The sequence below is a fragment of the Notamacropus eugenii genome, chromosome 4 (genome assembly GCF_028372415.1).
Source record: "Notamacropus eugenii isolate mMacEug1 chromosome 4, mMacEug1.pri_v2, whole genome shotgun sequence".
Taxonomy (NCBI): Eukaryota; Metazoa; Chordata; class Mammalia; order Diprotodontia; family Macropodidae; genus Notamacropus; species Notamacropus eugenii.
The window spans coordinates 342,940,241-342,958,393 of NC_092875.1; the positions used below are offsets into that span (position 1 = coordinate 342,940,241).

Here is an 18,153-nt window from a genome sequence, read left to right on the forward strand (position 1 = left end):
AATCCCACCCACTACCCAGATACTGAAAAGTTTCAAGAGTTACAAATATTTTCTTTCCATGTAGGAATGTAAACAGTTCAACTTTAGTAAGTCCCTTATGACTTCTCTTTGCTGTTTACCTTTTCATGCTTCTCTTCATTCTTGTGTTTGAAAGTCAAATTTTCTTTTCAGCTCTGGTCTTTTCATCAAGAATGCTTGTAAGTCCCCAATTTCATTGAAAGACCATTTTTTCCCCTGAAGTATTATACTCAGTTTTGCTGGGTAGGTGATTCTTGGTTTTAGTCCTAGTTCCTTTGGCTTCTGGAATATCATATTCCACGCCCTTCAATGCCTTAATGTAGAAGCTGCCAGATCTTGTGTTATTCTGATTGTATTTCCACAATACTTGAATTGTTTCTTTCTAGCTGCTTGCAATATTTTCTCCTTGACCAGGGAACTCTGGAATTTGGCCACAATGTTCCTAGGAGTTTCTCTTTTTGGATCTCTTTCAGGTGGTGATCTGTAGATTCCTTGAATACTTATTTTGCCCTCTGGTTCTAGAATCTCAGGGCAGTTTTCCTTGATAATTTCATGAAAGATGATGTTTAGGCTCTTTTTTTGATCATGGCTTTCAGGTAGTCCCATAATTTTTAAATTGTCTCTCCTGTGTCTATTTTCCAGGTCAGTTGTTTTTCCAATGAGATATTTGACATTATCTTCCATTTTTTCATTCTTTTGGTTTTGTTTTGTGATTTCTTGGTTTCTCATAAAGTCATTAGCCTCCATCTGTTCCATTCTAATTTTGAAAGAACTATTTTCTTCAGTGAGCTTTTGGACCTCCTTTTCCATTTGGCTAATTCTGCTTTTTAAAGCATTCTTCTCCTCATTGGTTTTTGAACCTCTTTTGCCAATTGAGTTAGCCTGTTTTTCAAGGTGTTATATTCTTCAGCATTTTTTTGGGTCTCCTTTAGCAAGGTGTTGACCTGCTTTTCTTTCATCTCTCTCATTTCTCTTCCCAATTTTTCCTCCACCTCTCTAACTTGATTTTCAAAATCCTTTTTGAGCTCTTCCATGGCCTGAGCCCATTGAGTGGGCTGGGATACAGAAGCCTTGACTTCTATGTCTTTTCCTGATGGTAAGCATTGTTCTTCCTCATCAGAAAGGAAATCTGTTCACCAAGAAAGTAACCTTCTATAGTCTTATTTTTTTTCCATTTTCTGGGCATTTTCCTAGCCAGTGACTTGACTTCTGAGTTTTCTTTCCACCCCCGCCTCGCCTCCAGATCCACCCAGCCAGCGCTTGGGGTCAGAGATTCAAATGCTGCTTCCCAGCCTCAGGGCTTTGGGCAGGGGCAGGGCTGCTATTCACTGTGAGATTAAGTTCAGGTGCTCAGGTGGTGGCAGGGCCGCCTCACTGACTCAGTTCCCTCAGGGGGTTTATGCGGAGACCTTCAACAATGGATCCAAGCTCCTGTCTGCTTTGGGAGCCCCTCTCTGCTGCTACCCCCCTCCCCCCCGCTGCTGCCTCCCAAGGGGGCCTGAGTTATGGGGACACCCCACTCCCCTCTCGACCAGCCAAAGAGACCCTCTCACTGACCTTCGGCACCTGTGGGTGGAGGGACCTGCGCAGCTGCTGGAGATTCCATCCCTGAAGCCTGCTGATACGCTTCTCTCGGTGCTGCATGGCCAAGACAGGGCTGGGCTCTGCTCCGGTCCAGTGCGTGACGGACCTTTCGTGTCAGGTTTTCAGGTCTCTCTGGAACAGAAATCTCGTCCACTCTGTTGTTCTGTGGCTTCTGCTGCTCCAGAATTTATTGGGAGTTCTTCTTTACAGATATTTTATGGGCTGTGGGTTCGGAGCTAGCATATGTGTGTCTTTCTACTCCACCATCTTGGCTCCTCCCCTGACAATTTTTCAGTGAGCATTTATTAAGTGCCTCTTATGTGCCAGGCTCTGTTGTAGTACGGGGAAAACAAACAAAATAAGTAATTTCATCATGCCCTTAAAAAGCACATCAAACATCTTCATAATGGCACAGTTGAGAAATAGAAGGAATACAGCAAGATCCTGTGATGTGTAATTTTTGTTGATTATCAAATAAAAAAATAATTTACTGTGGTAGAGAAAGGCATAGGGCTTTAATAAACTCTCTACCATGAATAAACTATGGTCATGCAAGACTCTCTGATAGTGACAACTAATAATATGTTCAGTGATGTTCCCATTAACATTGAGTAAGATATAAAATAGGGAGACATGCTGAAAGGTGTTAACCAGCATAACAGATGTGTCTTGCACAGTGTCTCTTTGGATTGGGGGTTTATAACCTGGGGTCCATGGACTTCAAAAAAAAGACATTTTTGATAACTTGTTATCCTACATATTTTATGGATTTTAAAACATTCTTCTGAGAAAGGGTCTGTAGGCTTCAGTAGACAGCCAGAGGGGTCTAAGACGTGAAAAAAGTTAGAGAACCTCTACCATAGATAGATGGTAGTATTTTCTAAGAGTTTCTGTTTATTGTGCTGATTACATCACACCTTGACACTGTGGGGCCTCCTTAATAAGAACTTTGCCCAAAGGAAATTGGATTAAAAATCCCTTCAAGAAAAATTTATTTAGTATGAAAAATGTGTATTACTTAGATTATGACATTCATTTGGATCTTGTACTCCTTATACATCTTAATTTTGCCACTATTGTTTGATGTGCTCTTTGAGAGCATGATGGAACTGTTTATTTTGTCTACTTTTGCATATCTAGCAAAGAGCCTAACTCAAAAGAGGCATTTCATAAATGCTCGCTGAAAAATTGTCTCAGAAAGTCCACCTGTTCCCTGCTCATATTTTTATAAAGTATGTGTAATATGTGTGTATTCTTTTTTAAATGTAATTTTACTTTTCTGAACTTAAGCACTAAAAAAGTAAGGAAAAGTTTATGCTAAATTCAGTGTTAACTTTTCTTTATTTCTTTTTACAATTTATTTATTTTTAGTTTTCAATATTCATTTTCACAAGGTTTTGAGTTCCAGATTTTCTCCCCATCTCTCCCCTCCCCAAACCCCTAGACACTGTGCATTCTGATTGCCTCTTCCCCGAGTCTGCCCTCCCTTCTATCACACTTTTCCCTTCCCTTTTCCCCATCTCCTCTATATTCTTGTAGGGCAAGATAGATTTCTATACCCCATTACCTATATTTCTTATTTCCCTTTTGCATGTAAAAACAATTTGTAACATTCGTTTTTAAACCCTTGAGTTCCAACTTCTCTCCCTTCCTCTCTCCCCACGCATCCCCACTGAGAAGGCAAACAATTCAATATAGGTTATACATGTGTAGTTATGCAAAAATCTTCCATAAAAGTCATGTTGTGAAAGACTAACCATATTTCCCTCCATCCTATCCTGCCACCCATTTATTCTATTCTCTCTTTTGACCTTGTCCCTCCCCTAAAGTTTTTCTAATTACTCTCTCCTCCCATTTGCCCTCCCTTCTATCATTCCCCCCCATACCCCACTTATCCCTTTCTCCCCTACTTTCCTGTTGTTTAAGATAGATTTTCATTCCAAATTGAGTCTTCATGATATTTCCTCCTTAAGCCAAATGTGATGAGAGTAAGCTTCACTTTTTCCCTCTCACCTGACCCCTTTTCCTCTCTATTGAAAAAGCTTTTTCTTGCCTCTTTTATGAGAGATAATTTGTCCCATTCCATTTCTCCCTTTCTCCTCCCAATACATTCCTCTCTCTCATCCCTTAATTTTATTTTTTTAGATATCATCCCTTTCTATTTAAATTACCCTGTGCCCTCTGTCTGTATGTATGTAATCCCTCCAACTACCCAAATACTGAGAAAAGTCTCCAGAGTTACAAATATTATCTTTCCATGTAGGAATGTGAACAGTTCAACTTTTGTAAGTCCCTTATGATTTCTCTTTCCTGTTTACCTTTTCATGCTTCTCTTGATTCTTGTGTTTGAAAGTCAAATTCATTACTTAGCTCTGGTCTTTTCATCAAGAATGCTGGAAAGTCCTCTATTTCATTGAATGACCATTTTTTATTCCTGAAGTATTATGGTCAGTTTTGCTGGGTAGTTGACTCTTGGTTTTAATCCTAGCTCCTTTGACTTAATAGAATATCCTATTCCAAGCCCATCAATCTGTTAGTCTAGAAGCTGCTAGATCTTGTGTTACCCTGATTGTATTTCCACAATGATTGAATTGTTTCTTTCTAGATGCTTGCAATATTTTCTGTTTGACCTGGAAACTCTGGAATTTGACTACTACAGTATTCCTAGGAGTTTTTCTTTTGGGCTCCCTTTCAGGAGACATCAGTGGATTCTTTCAATATTTATTTTACCCTCTGGTTCTAGAATATCAGGGCAGTTTTCCTTGATAGTCTCATGAAAGATAATGTCTAGGCTCTTTTTTTTTCGTCATGGCTTTTAAGTAGTCCCATAATTTTTTAATTATCTTTCTTGGATCTATTTTCCAGGTCAGTTGTTTTTCCAGTGAGATATTTCACTTTGTCTTCTGTTTCATTCTTTTGGTTTTGTTGTATAATTTCTTGGTTTTTTCATAAAGCTCCCATCTGTTCCATTGTAATCTTTAAGGAATTATTTTCTTCAGGGAGCTTCTGGACCTCCTTTTCCATCTGGCCAGCTCTGCTTTTTAGGGCGTTCTTCTCCTTGTTTGCTTTTTGAATCTCTTGTCATTTGGGTTAGTCTGTTTTTTAAAGTGTTATTTTCTTCAGCATTTTTTGGGTCTCCTTTAGCAAGCAGTTGACCTGTTTTTCATGATTTTCTTGCATCACTCTCATTTCTCTTCCCGATTTTTGTTCTACTTGTCTTACTTGATTTTCAAAATCCTTTTTGAGCTCTTCCATGGGCTGAGATCATTGCATGTTTTTCTCGGAGGCTTTGGATGAAGAAGCTTTGGCTTTCTTTTCTTCTGTTTGCGTACTTTGGTCTTCCTTGTCACCAAAGTAAGATTCTACAGTCTGATTCTTTTTCTGGTTTTTGCACATTTCCCCAGCCATTTACTTAACTTTTGAGCTCTTTGTCCAGATAGTTCTCTACTTCCAGTGGGGGTGGGGGAGGGTGTACTGTGAGCTCCTCTATCCCTCCCACAATCTGTGGACCTAGGGCTCCAGAAACAGTGGTTCAGCTGCCCCTGCTGCTGCTGCAGATTCCTCTGCCCCCTCCTCCCTCTGCCACCCTGGGACTGAGGTCTGATCACTCCACTCTCCTGCAGTGGTCCCATGGCCTTTTTCCATTGACCTTCCAATTTGTCCTTGGTGTTTTGGGATCATGAAGTCTGAAAACTGCCAAGAAATGGTGCAAGAGATTCAGTCTTCCCACAGTCTGCTCAGGTCTTGCCTATGCTGGTATGGTCCACACTGGACTGTGCTGTGGGGTGATAGACACTTACCAGTGACCTTCCAGGCTGTTTTGGGCTGGAGATTTACTTCACTTTGTCATTCTGGGGGTTCTGTTGCTCCAGAATTTGTGTAGAGCCATTTTGTACAGGTATTTGGCTGGGCTTGGCAGGGGCGCTGTAGACAGTACAGGCTGTTATTCTGCCATCTTGGCTCTGCCCCCAGTGTTAACTTTTCAAACTATCCTGCTTGTTTGTGCTTCCTTCTGTTTTCTATGCATTTAAAAAAATGTTTCAATGGTCTTTTTAAGTATTACTCGTACTGATCCTTCCCCTCCTCTAAAAATCCTCCCCAGTCAAAACTGTATGTCTCTTCCTGTACCTTGAGTCCACCACCTCTGTCAAGAATTGAGTAACATGCTTTATCATGGGTCCTCTCAAAATCTTTGGCTATTTGGTTGGATTAGATTTATTAAGTCTTTCAAAGGTTTTTTTTCCTTTATAATTTTATTATCCTTATATAACCTCTTCTCCTGGTTCTGTTTCCTTCGTTGTACATCAGTTTGTACTTCCCAGGATTTTTTGTAATCATCTCTTTTACCATTTTTTACATTTCATTGCATTCATATGCCACAGCTTGTTAAGCTGTTACTCAGTTCTTGGTCATCACCTTAATTTTCACCTCTTTATTTTTTTTTTATACCTTTTAATCCTTGCTTTGGGGTCAGGAAGTTTGTTTTGCTTTCATCCACTCCGTCTCTCCCTCTCTCATCCCCACCTATTTCCTTATGTTTCTTTACATCAAACTCTGTATGTATATTTTCAAGCCTCCTTAATTTGATTCAGATAAGAGTGAGATTCATCTGATGCCCACTACCCTCCATCCCTTCCTCCATGTTTGTATACTTGTAACTTAGGAGAAAAGCAAGTTCCATTTCTATCCTCCTTTCTATCCATGTTCCTTTTGTCCCACCTTTCCCCTTTTAAAACTCTCAGAACAGAACCTCCCAGGTCCTTCTTCTGATTTTAACTCAGTATTCTTTGAAGACATCAACATTCTGAATGTTCATTTGCTTCCTCTCTTCCTATTATAATAATAGTAATAACATTATACAATCTCTTCCACTTGCTCAGATAAATTTACTGTTCTAAGTTTCTTGTGACCCATGTGTTTCTATTTCTTTTTTTATTCTCACATTTTCAGATTAATCAACACTGTCCTCTCATTTAGTAGAATCTGCCAGATCTTCTGTTACTCTTGATACTTAAACTCCTGGATTTTACATTAGTATTTTCTTGGTTGTGGAAGCTTTGGGTTTGAATCTTAACAATCCTAGGACTTTTTATTTGTTTTTTCCAGAAAGTGATCAGTGCATCCTTTCTTTCTTCATTTTGCCGTTTGGTTATACATTAAACTTGGACAGATTTTATTTATGACTTTTTCTTTAATCAAAGTTACTAAGGTATCCAATGAGTCTTTTCTTTTTTAAAAAAAAAAATTTTTTTCTTGATGTCTTTCATTTCTTATATCATCATAGTTATCCCAAGTATCCCTTCCCTCCTTCCTCCCAGAAAGCCATCCATATATCAAAAAATATATTTTTAGAGGAAAAAAATCAGCACTGCTTATCAGTACATTGAAAAAGTCCAGAAATATGTACTTATGTAACATCTGTGAATCTGCTTTTGAGGGTCTGGTTTAGGTGGATTTCTTTGCTGGGTTTTTTAAGTGATGTTGCCTGTAAACTTCCACTATCATCCTCAGTAACGTGTGGCAGACGAGTCTTCATTCTATACCCTCACTGTCATGTTTCTTTACTTGGCCAGGAGACAAGGTAGTTTGCTGGGGAAAGTGTTTAGAGGATGTCTTGGCCTCTTCTCTTCGTAACAACTAATTTAATGTGTTAAGTTTCTCAAGGACTTGATGCTGTTAACTGACATTGATATTCTTTTTTTCCAAGCAACCTGTAAGATAAATGCTACATATATTTTACAGATGGGGAAACTGAAAATTCTGGGAGTTTAAATGATTTGCCCATGATCTCAAAGCTAGTGTGTGAGGCAGAATTTGGACCCAGGCCTCCTAACTTGAAATCTGTTCAGTTGTCTTTCAGTCAGCATCAGGGAAGTCTTCAGAAAGAAGGTGACATCTAATCCTAAGAAGTCTTTGGTCTAGGATAAGTCTTTAGAGACCTACATTTGACCTCATTCTCCTGGAACCAGAACCTTTCTTCCCAGAAAGCATCCTCTACAAGAACGCAAGCTGAGCAATCTTTCTTTTCAGCTCTTTCAGTCAGTTGATGTCTTTATTTTGATTTTTTTCCTATTGTTCACTACCAACAGCTCACTTAAGATGTTTGAGCCTGCAGTGTCTTTCCATTTGTGTCATTCTAATTTGGTGTTCTAATTTGGTGTTAAATTTGACCTTTGCAAAAATAGTTTATTCTGATGTCACTTCTATATAAAAAATCATTTCCTGTTACAGTATAGACAGTTTCCATTTTTGTAATGATGTTAATGCTCACCATATTCCAGCACCTGCTGATGGTCCTTAAAGGGGTTTATTATGTTTTCTTTTTATTAATTTTATTTATTTTCAGTGTTCCGCAATCACTACCACATACCTTAGATTTTTTCCCCTACCTCCCTCCTGCCACTCCCTCCTCCCTCCCTAAGAAGGTGTACAATTTTATATAGGTTCTACACATACATTCCTATTAAATACATTTTCACTATAGTCATGCTGTGTAGGAGAATTAAAATGAATGGGAGAAATCATATAACAAAGCAAAACATTAAACACACACAAAAAAATGATCTGCTACATTCTGTGATTGAATTCCATAGTTCTTTCTCTGGATGTGGAAGGCATTTTGCCTGAAAAGACCATTGGGAATTTTTTTAAGTCCTTGTATTGCAATGAAGTTCCAAGTCTACCAGAAGAAACTCTCATACACTGTGGTTGTTGCTGTGTACAAAGTTCTCCTGGTTCTGCTCCTTTCGTTCAGCATCAGATCATATAAGTCTTTCCAGTCCTCTCTGAAGTCTTCCTGTTCATCATTTCTTATAGCACAATAGTATTCCATTACATTCATATACCATAATTGATTCAGTCATTCCCCCATTCCCCAATTGATGGGCATCCCCTTGATTTCCAGTTTTTGGCCACCACAAAGAGAGCTGCTGTAAATATTTTTGTACATGTGAAACCTTTTCCCATTTTTATGATCTCTTAGGGATACAGCAGCAATATTGCTGGATCAAAGGGTATGCATATTTTTGTAGCCCTTTGGGCATAGTTCCAAATTGCTCTCCAGAATGGCTGAATCAGCTCACAGTTCCACCAACAATGAATTAGTGTTCCAACTCTCCCACATCCTCTCCAACATTTATCATCTTCCTGTTCTGTCATGTTTGCCAATCTGGTAGGTGTGATGTGGTACCTTAGAGTTGTTTTCATTTGCATCTCTCCAATCAATAGTGATTTAGAGTATTTTTTCCCATGACTATAGATATCTTTAATTTGACCATCTATCAATTGGGGAAGGTGTTTTTCATATTGTAGAAACTTGAGGTATCTGATTTATCTGCCAGCCATTGACTTTCAGATGTTGGTTCAGAAGCTGCAGTTAACAAGTTGGTTGTTTTTTGGTTTCCTTTAGTATAGTAATATCAATATTGAAATGATTTAGTTCATCTACTAATGTGTCAGCCTGTTAACAAACATCTCACGCTTGGGGGACCAATAAAAACTGATTCTCAGTAATCTCTTCACTTTTTTCCACCATTCCTCCACTGTTGTAATAGAGATAGAAGGGGACCAAAAAACCTAAGAGTCATTTTGTATTTTTATACTCTTTCACACTTTGCTGTGATAAACCTTCTAGTGATGAGCCCTTTTGTTTGGCCTATACTTGAAACCCTTCTAGACTAATAAAACTTGTCAGAGTTTGTATTCTGATTGTATAGACTATAAAATTCAGTATCAGCTTTTTGTACAGCCATGGGACTGTACTGAAGGAGGACTTTTCTAAATGATATCAAATTTCCTTGAATAGATAGTTGATTTAGGACATTGTTTCTCCTCTTTACACCTGTCCCATAACATTGTTAGAACCAAGGGTTTATTAAGTCCTTATTTTATGTCAGGTACTGTGCTAAGTGCTAGAAATAAAAATACAAAAAGAAAGACAATCTACCTTCATGAAGCTTGTATTTATGGGGGAAGACAGTACATAAAAAGGAGCTGGAAAGGGGCAAGGCCATAGGATAAGTGAAGTCCAAAAGTGAAGAAAAGGGCCTGGAAGAAAATGAAGGCAGTCTAGTCTGGACCCTTACACAAAATGGGATCTCCTGGAGGCACTCACCAATGGGGAAAAGGGGCTGGAGACAGACCTTACAGCAGGATATTCCAGAGTGAGGAAGAAAGAGGAAATGAGAAGCTAAGGAAACAAAACTTAGTTGCTTTGGTTATATTAAAGCATTGCCTCAGAAGAGTAAAATTACGTGAGGCATATACACATGACATATATATGTATATACACACACTTCTGTTTAATTATTTTGTATGCATTTGTATTCTTTTTATCTCCTATGTGTGTGTGTGCGCGCGCGCACACACACACACTTGCCTTGCCAGTAGTAGTTGTTTCATCCACTGTATCACAGCCTGGCAATGTAATACATGCTTCATGAATGTCAGAGAGGGAGAAGGATGGACTACTTTGGAAATATTTTCTCCATCAGAACATACCAATACGTCACTAGCACTTTTTGTTGTCCATCTTAACTGAACCCTTAACATTTAATAGAATATTACCATAATCCTCCCTACCTGTAATACTTCTAATTTCTGTTGCTGTAAGAAAGATCCCCAAACTTTTAATGGTAACAGCAAAGAAAAAGAGCCTGTTGGATGCTATTATACTTCCAAGTTTTTTAATATGTAAGTAGATAAAACATGATCGTTTGGATTGGCTAATAATAACAGCATTTATGTAGAACTTTAGAAATATCTCATTTTCTCCTTAAAATAACCCTGCAAAGTAATGCTGTTATTATTCCTATTTTACAGTGATACTACATGTATTTTTATTTACAAGGGATCTTTCTATTTTTCTTTGACCTACTCGGGATATATGCTAGTATTTTTACATAATTCCAAGTTGTTTTAAAAAGTGACTTGACCATTTTATAACTCCACTTAAAAAAACAAAAAAACCATTATCTATATTTCTTAAATTTGACTAGCTTCATTTCCACCTCTCTTCATCTTCTTTTCTCTGAAGTACTACGCGTGCTGCAATATAGCCTATTATTACTCTTGTTGGCCAACTGATGTGGAACCATCAACAGAAAAAGCCAGGTTGTAATGTCATATCTGTTAAGTAGAAATTAAAATGGATTTAATTCTACAGTAAAAACTCATTAACTCAGCCTCCATTTACTGAAAATTAATGATCATTAGAAAGTGGCTAACCATTAAAAGAAGGCTGGACTAAAATTATCTTTTCACTCTTTTATAAAGAAAGAATGTTCCAAACAGAGACAGGATTGCAAGAGGTGTTTTATTTGTTTAAAAGTAAGGTTAATCTTTGATTTAGTGCATGTAATAGAAGATTGGTGACATACTATGGGCCTCAGATTCTTTCATTAACATTTCAAGATTTGTAGACTAAATGAAACTGTTGCAACTCAGTCTTACTCCCAGAATGTACCTTGCCCACCCCCACACACAAACTACAACATTATAGGAAAGGAGACTTCTAATAATGCCTTATAATGTCTTAGGGGAAGCACTCATAAGAGTTTCTTACATCACTCAGAGTGGCTGTCATACAACCATAAAATTTAGAGTTGAAAGAGTTCTTAGGCGTCATCTACTTTGCCATCTCATCCCTGTCATCATTTCTGTAGCATTTAGGGCAAATAGCCTCTGCTTGAATACATTAAGTAACCCTCAGTTCACCATGTACAAAGGCAGCCTTTTCTGTTTTTCATTCAGCCGGTCTTTAAGCCATTTTATTTAAGCCCTTATGACTGCAGAGCACTGTGCTGAATGCAGGGGAGAGTGAGGTGCAGGGCACAGGAGAAGAGAAGACACAAAGAGAATTAAGATTTGGTCCCGACTTGAATAGTTTTTAAATATGCTTAGCTTTGCCAAGAGAAAACTAAGGAGAAACATGGCAAATGTCATAAACATTTGGGCTCTCTTGAAAACAAACCTGTTCCGTGTTGTTTCAAAAGCAAGATGTTTTCCCCACTCATCCTATTAAAGCCTGTCAGAAGTTTGACTTTTGCTCAGAGGCCCTGCCCCTATTTCATGTATTTGAACACCTATAGCACCACAGGTTTGAATATAATCTGGCTTTTGGTTACATTGAACATTGTTTGCTCGTTCCCTTCATCACTGAACCAAATGCCTTGTACCATGCCAAAATTTATGATATAGTTAGTGGAAGAGCACTGATTTCAGCATCAGAATTTATGAGTTTGAATTTTTGCTGTGACACTTTAGAAAGCAGGACTGGGAATGGCTTCTGGCAGAAGCTGAGACTTGACAGAAGCCAGGAAAGCCAGGAGGTGGAGCTGAGGAGGGAGGAGAGCTCCAGGCATGGGGGACAGCCAGGGAAAATACTCAGAGTGCAGAGGAAGGAGTGTCACGTGCCAGAAACAGCAAGAAGGCCAGTGTCTCTGGATCACAAAGTATTCATTTTTGTACTTGGCTTTCTTTTTGATAATGAGACTAAAGTTAAGCCTTGTTGGTTATTTGGAAACAGATTAATTAGTTAAATGTCTTTTAGGGAATGGTCAGTATATCTCACTGTAATGTTTTTTGAATATGGACTGCTAGTGATAAGACAAATTCTCAAATAGAGTAGAACCTTTGAATATTCATGTATTCTAAGTATAGTTTGCTCTCCTAAAATCAATTTGTTTGATAGGAAAAAAGTTATGCACTGAAAAATAAACGAAATTACCACATTTAGATGGATTTGTGATTCCATTTTGAGTAATTCCTTTACCAGTTAGTGCAGTTTGTAACCCGCCCACTCCACTGCCCCATGCCTTTTTGTGCTTTTGTATATTCTTTATCCTGTTTTTAAATATTTAAAACAACTTTTTCAGTTTGGTTGTTTTCCTTTGTGGAATTTTCCTATGGATTTCATAGAATGTCTTTAAAGACATTTTGAGAGGAGCTCTATATGCTTCATGGGATCTATGACACGCAAAAAAAATCTACTTATGGGATCTATAACGTACAGAGTAAAGGTTAAAGTGTTTTAATATTTTATGAATACCATGTCAGCCCTTGGGTGAATGTTCTGCCTCATTCTCACTATATGGTTACCCCCTCTCTTTTTTTGGTCACAAATTTCCTTAATGTTGTATTTTTTGCCGTTTCTGGTATACTAGTTAACACAACTAACCTAAGTATCAAATTAACACAACTAGAACCTACTCACACCTGCCATGTTTCTTGGCCCTTTGGATCACCTGCAGTTTGATTCACTGAAAATAGTTGTATCCCATGATTCCACAGCTGTATAGGAACACTGAGAGAATATTGATATTTAAATGTGGGGTCACTGAAAGTACTTCAATATTTTCCAAATACAAGCCAGAAATAAGGTGTGAGGTGTGTTTATTTATATGATAGCTTTCATGGTGATCTGTCAACAAGCAGTTATTAAGCACTTAGTATATGTCCTGTACTGTGTTAACATGGGGCATTCCGTGACAATTACCACATTTAAAATTTTACTATGACATTTTTTACCTTTCAATTCAAATAAGATTTTATTATTTCTATCATCACTTTCTCAACCTTAACATCTTCATTGTTCTCTTTCTCTCCAAGCATCCCAAAATATGTCATCTTTACTGCCATCCATCAATACTGAGACTGTGTTATATAAATAGACTCCTCTTGGTTTTGTACAGCAAGTCAGATAAGAGGAGAAAGCATGATCTATATTCAAATTAATGTCTTGTATGTTATTTTCTTAGTTTTACCAGGTTTATTATTTGTTAATTTTTCCAAAGAAAGAATACAAAATTGGCTTATGGTGAATGATGATTTTCTAGAAATAATGTGTTTTTTTAATCTTAGCTAAGGATCGATGAGTATGATTATTCTAAACCAGTTGAGGGACAACAAAAGAAAACATTTGAAGAACATTGGAGAAAGCACACACTTTCTTACGTGGATATCAAGACTGGAAAGGTATGTGATAATTCACTCTGCTAGTGTCCCTTTCCCTTTAGGGCTTTTGAGTAATTGTCCATTCCCATTCCCTAACATCAAGTGTAGGTATCTAATAAATGTTAATGTATCACAGTTGGCAAGGATTTGGGATATAATTCATAGTTCTTAAGAAAAAACATGCCTACTTATTGGTTCTACTTGAGGGAGAAATAAAAATATTTTGAGTTGTATTGAAAAGTTTTGCTACAGAAAACAGCTATTGCATACTTGGTTATATAGAATTATATTTACAATCAACAAATAAACTGAAAGAACAAGTGAGTTATAAATAGCTACAGTGTCTGTCAGCCCTGTAGTTTCTCTAATTAGCTTTCTATATCTGAGTGAAATGTTTTCTTCCTAACCTTCTGTCCAGGTTGGAATTTTTATAATTAAGTCATACTTGTTTAGTTTGGCTTAAAGCCTTTTGAAAATATTTTTGCTCTCCAATATTAATATGTATTGGCAAGTGACTGTGCTGTGTGAAGGAAAACAACTATGCTAGCCCTGAGTGGTTGTTATATAGCTTATTCACTATATAGATTAAAATAATTTAAAAATTTTGAGGAAAAAAATTGGAGAATGAATTCCTGTCACAAAGATAACAACTACTTGCATTTACTTAACACTTTAAAGTTTGCCAAATGTTTCTTCATAATCACCCTGTGGGGTCTATGGAACTGGTGTTACCTGGTGAGGAAACTTAGGTCTGGAGATTTTAAGTGACTCACTCAGAGTCATTCACTCAGAGTCATACATCTAGCTGGGTGCTCAATTCCAGAGCCTGTGATCCATTGTTCTTCAGATCCCAATGGGTTAGGGATAACAAGATATTATTAAAAAATTTACTTGTGGATTAAGATGTTGTTAGGCATTGTGGTGTAACAGCAGGGAGCATGGTATTCAGGTCCTGGGTCTGCCACTAATGAGTTGTGGGACCAAAGGTCACTTGTTCATTTGGGAATGTCATTTCTTCACTTGTAGACTAAGGAACTAGATGACCTTGGATCCCTTGTAGTTTCATTATTGTATTCTAAATATTTAGGATGAGATTTTATGTTAAGGGAACTTTTCTTATAAATATTGTGCTTGTACATACACATGCACACACACACGTAATGAAAATTGTCTTAGAAAGGCATCTCTAGTGCATAATAGATATTTATTGATTGCATGTCATCAGCAGTATATCTCTCCTGTTAAGCTTGTATTAAGTTGGATTTTTCATCCACTGCCCACAATTTAAGGATGAAGATTAAAGCTCAGTTACATTTCAGTGTGTTTCGGTATAATCTGCCAGAATTTAAAATTGCTTCAGGACACCAGATTTTCTCTACACCCATGCAGATCCGAGCTCCTCCATTCTTTAATAAATGGCCCTTATGAGTTGCCTTGTCCAAAAATATCCATCACTTGGTGGTCAGCTTTCTAGGGAAGAGACTCTCCAAACATTGATGGGCCATTATTTAATGCAGGTCCATTTCTGGTCTTTCTTCAAAAGCCTTTCCAACTCTGTTGAATTTGCCAGAATTTGAGATTTACTAACCTTGATTTCAGGAACATGGGGTCATCTTCACCATGATGAGGGTGTAAGTATAGGACTCCAATAAAAGAATTTCATAAGGAATAGATTTTAAAAATCAGACACTCAGCAAAAATAGTGCTAAGAGAAGGCTGTTGAACATTATTCTTACAGGATATCATTACTCCAGATTGAAAATATTATTAATTGAAATAGTTCAACTAATAGCAGTTGAATACAGAAAAAACTGAATGTTGAAGGGTAGTTGTATGGGAAATTTTCATATGTAAAGTCTGTGAGATCTGAATGGAATTTCTTCTTTATTGGTCAATCAACATATATTTATTGGGCACCTTTTATTTTCCATATAATTAGTTGATAATGAAGGTAAGAATTTTGGGGGGATTAGTAACTAGGACAGACCTCTTTTTAGAAACATTTTTTAAAATTTTTAATGAAATGAATAATATATTGTTTGGAGTGTAAGCTGACGTCTCACTCTCCTTTTTTTAGGTTTCTTTGGAATATAGGCCTGTAATCGACAAAACTTTAAATGAAGCTGACTGTGCCACAGTTCCACCTGCTATTCGCTCTTATTGAGTTCACCAGCTTTATAGATCAATTTGTGTAATTATGTATAATAATGCTTCATTGAGTCTGGCATATGTATGTAGCATAATGATCTTTTTAAAAAATTCTGTTAATTTGTTCAGGGTTAAAAAACAGTACTCATGATTGACTCAGATTATCTGTCTAATGGCTCATCTGTAAAGTGAAAAAATGCAACTAGGAAATATTAAGCTTTCCTATGCTTTTATTTTTTGAAGTGATAAAACCAGGCATGTTTCTTAAATAAAATATATTAAATTATCTTTGCATTCTTTAATATTTCAGAAGCTGTTTAAAATCATCTTACATGTCTCCTATTAGGCATATCTTTCTGTTCAATACATAGTGACAGTATGGTAACCTTGTGATAATGTCACATTGAAATTCAGAAATGCAGTAATGTTAAATAAAAGTGAAAAATAACTGCAACCTTCAGTACTTTTTTATACTAAGCAAATTATTTTGTTAAAGGTAAAGGCAAGTGTCCCAAGTCAATAAGCTCTGGTACTTGAGGACAGTTGCCAACTGTTGGTACTTGGGCTCAGAGAATGATTTCTATGATTGCCTTGTTTCACAAGCTGCTCCTTTAGTCATGCCCCACAGGATCCAGCTCCATCCCTCTGAGAAAGCTAACATAGAGTATCTATGTTGAGAATACAAAAACTTCTCTGACTTTTGCATTTTTCCTCCAGTTCAAAGGAGGTAACTTTCCACTTTACTCTTAAGAGAAAAAAACATCTCCCTTGCTGAGATATTTTTCCATCCATATCTTCTGTCTAGATGTTACTTGAAATACTAAGAGCTCTGGTTTTTCAACTTAGTATCTCCAAAGCTTGTAGTTCACTTGGGTGTGTTGGGCTGGGGTAGGGAAGGGGGCACAGGTAGAAGGACCACTAAGCTCAAGGAAGGCAGGGTATGTTGGCAGTCATAGAGGAGGGAATGGGGTGCCTCCTTGCAAGTGTTCCCCAAAGATTATCCAGATATTAGCATTTTGAAACAGTATCTACTGATCACAGTTTAAGAGCCTTCAATTATAACAGGAGATTGTTTTACTTCATGAGCACTAGATTTGGAGAGAGGATGTCAGTTTAAGTCTTTGCTCCCCAGCTTACTACTATGAGACTCTTGGCAAGTCACTAAATGGCCTCTGTTTTCTTGCCTTTAATATGAAGAAGTCCTTATTAATCTAATAAACAGTCAGTTGTGAGGAAAATGTTTTGTAAATGTTCAAGTGGCACATAGGTATTCAGAGTGTGTTCCCTATCAAGTACATGAGAAGGTTTGTATTATGAACAATACTCAGCATTAAACGGAAAAGCAAAATCACCTACAGTAAAGTTGGGGATACAGCCAATCAATCAGCATAGTAGCTGTACTTAATTAATTCCTTTGGGTTAGATGTTTGCAAAGGATGATGTCATCTGAGCACTCTGGGAGCCACATAATACGGTGAGCTTCCATTGTGAAGATGGCAAGTAGAAGAACTCTGAAGATTCACTCAAACACAGCTCCTAGCGATGAGAAACACCAAAACAGACCACCTTGCCGTGCCAAAATCAGCTATCCAAAGGGCATGGTTCATTTTTAGCACAACTGTTCATCAGCCTGAAAGAAAAGTTATAAATGGCAGGTGGAGAGTGATTATAAACAGAAAGTATAGTTATTCCATGTGGGGAGCATTGCTGCTCTTACAGGACATACCCACTCACACCCAATCAACAAGCATTTATTGAGTGCCCACTAGGCATGTGAGTTCTTTAAACCTAAAAGACATACTTAGGAGCAGGTCCATTTGAAAAATGCATATTAGGTCCTCTTAAAAGGAACAAAAAATACCCACTTCTACATTTTGCTTAATTCTTAAAATCACAGAATCCTACAGAGACATCTTGAAGATCTTCTAGCACATCCTCTGACAAAGCAGACTTTTTTCTGTATCAGCTGTGCCACTTAGTAATCTTGCCTGTTTTTGGACTGAATTGTACCTACAAGCTAAAAGAAGATTTTGGTTTTTTTTTTAACTTCCCAAGACGCAGCTTTTGAACTAGGATGGTACAATGGTAAAGTGATAGCGAGTAAAAGAAAGGCATTCCTAAGTGATAAAACCCTTACTTTTAGTAAAGAATAACTATCATCACTCCTTTTTGGTATGAGTTAGCAAGTTATCTGGAAAAGGCCCCAGGGAATTGTGGTGCTGTGCCCCAAAGGGAAAAGCACTGGATTTGGACTTGGAAGGCTGGATTTGAATCCTAGATGTCCCACTGAAACTCCCCAATGTGACCTTGGACAAGTCAGTTGGGAAGGTCAGACTAGACGGGCACTCCAAGCTTTTCTCTAGCAAGAATTTCTTTGGCCCTGTAAGAATGGGGTTTTCAGGAAGTGTCACTTCCATATTATTTTGTTTAGTCTGCATGTTTATGGCCATT

The 18,153-nt window shown here is 37.5% G+C and overlaps 1 protein-coding gene across 2 annotated transcripts in view; it reads left to right on the plus strand.

Moving 5' to 3' along the window:
* Nucleotides 1-15,988, plus strand: part of SDHA (succinate dehydrogenase complex flavoprotein subunit A) — a 45,890-nt gene extending 29,902 nt beyond the window's left edge. For both annotated transcript variants that reach the window (XM_072605296.1, XM_072605297.1), the window contains exons 14-15: nucleotides 13,462-13,575; nucleotides 15,632-15,988. In XM_072605296.1, the coding sequence (XP_072461397.1) occupies nucleotides 13,462-13,575; nucleotides 15,632-15,718 (201 nt within the window). In that variant the 3' untranslated portion in view covers nucleotides 15,719-15,988. The remainder of the gene's footprint in view (nucleotides 1-13,461; nucleotides 13,576-15,631) is intronic.
* The last annotated feature ends 2,165 nt before the right edge of the window (nucleotides 15,989-18,153 follow it).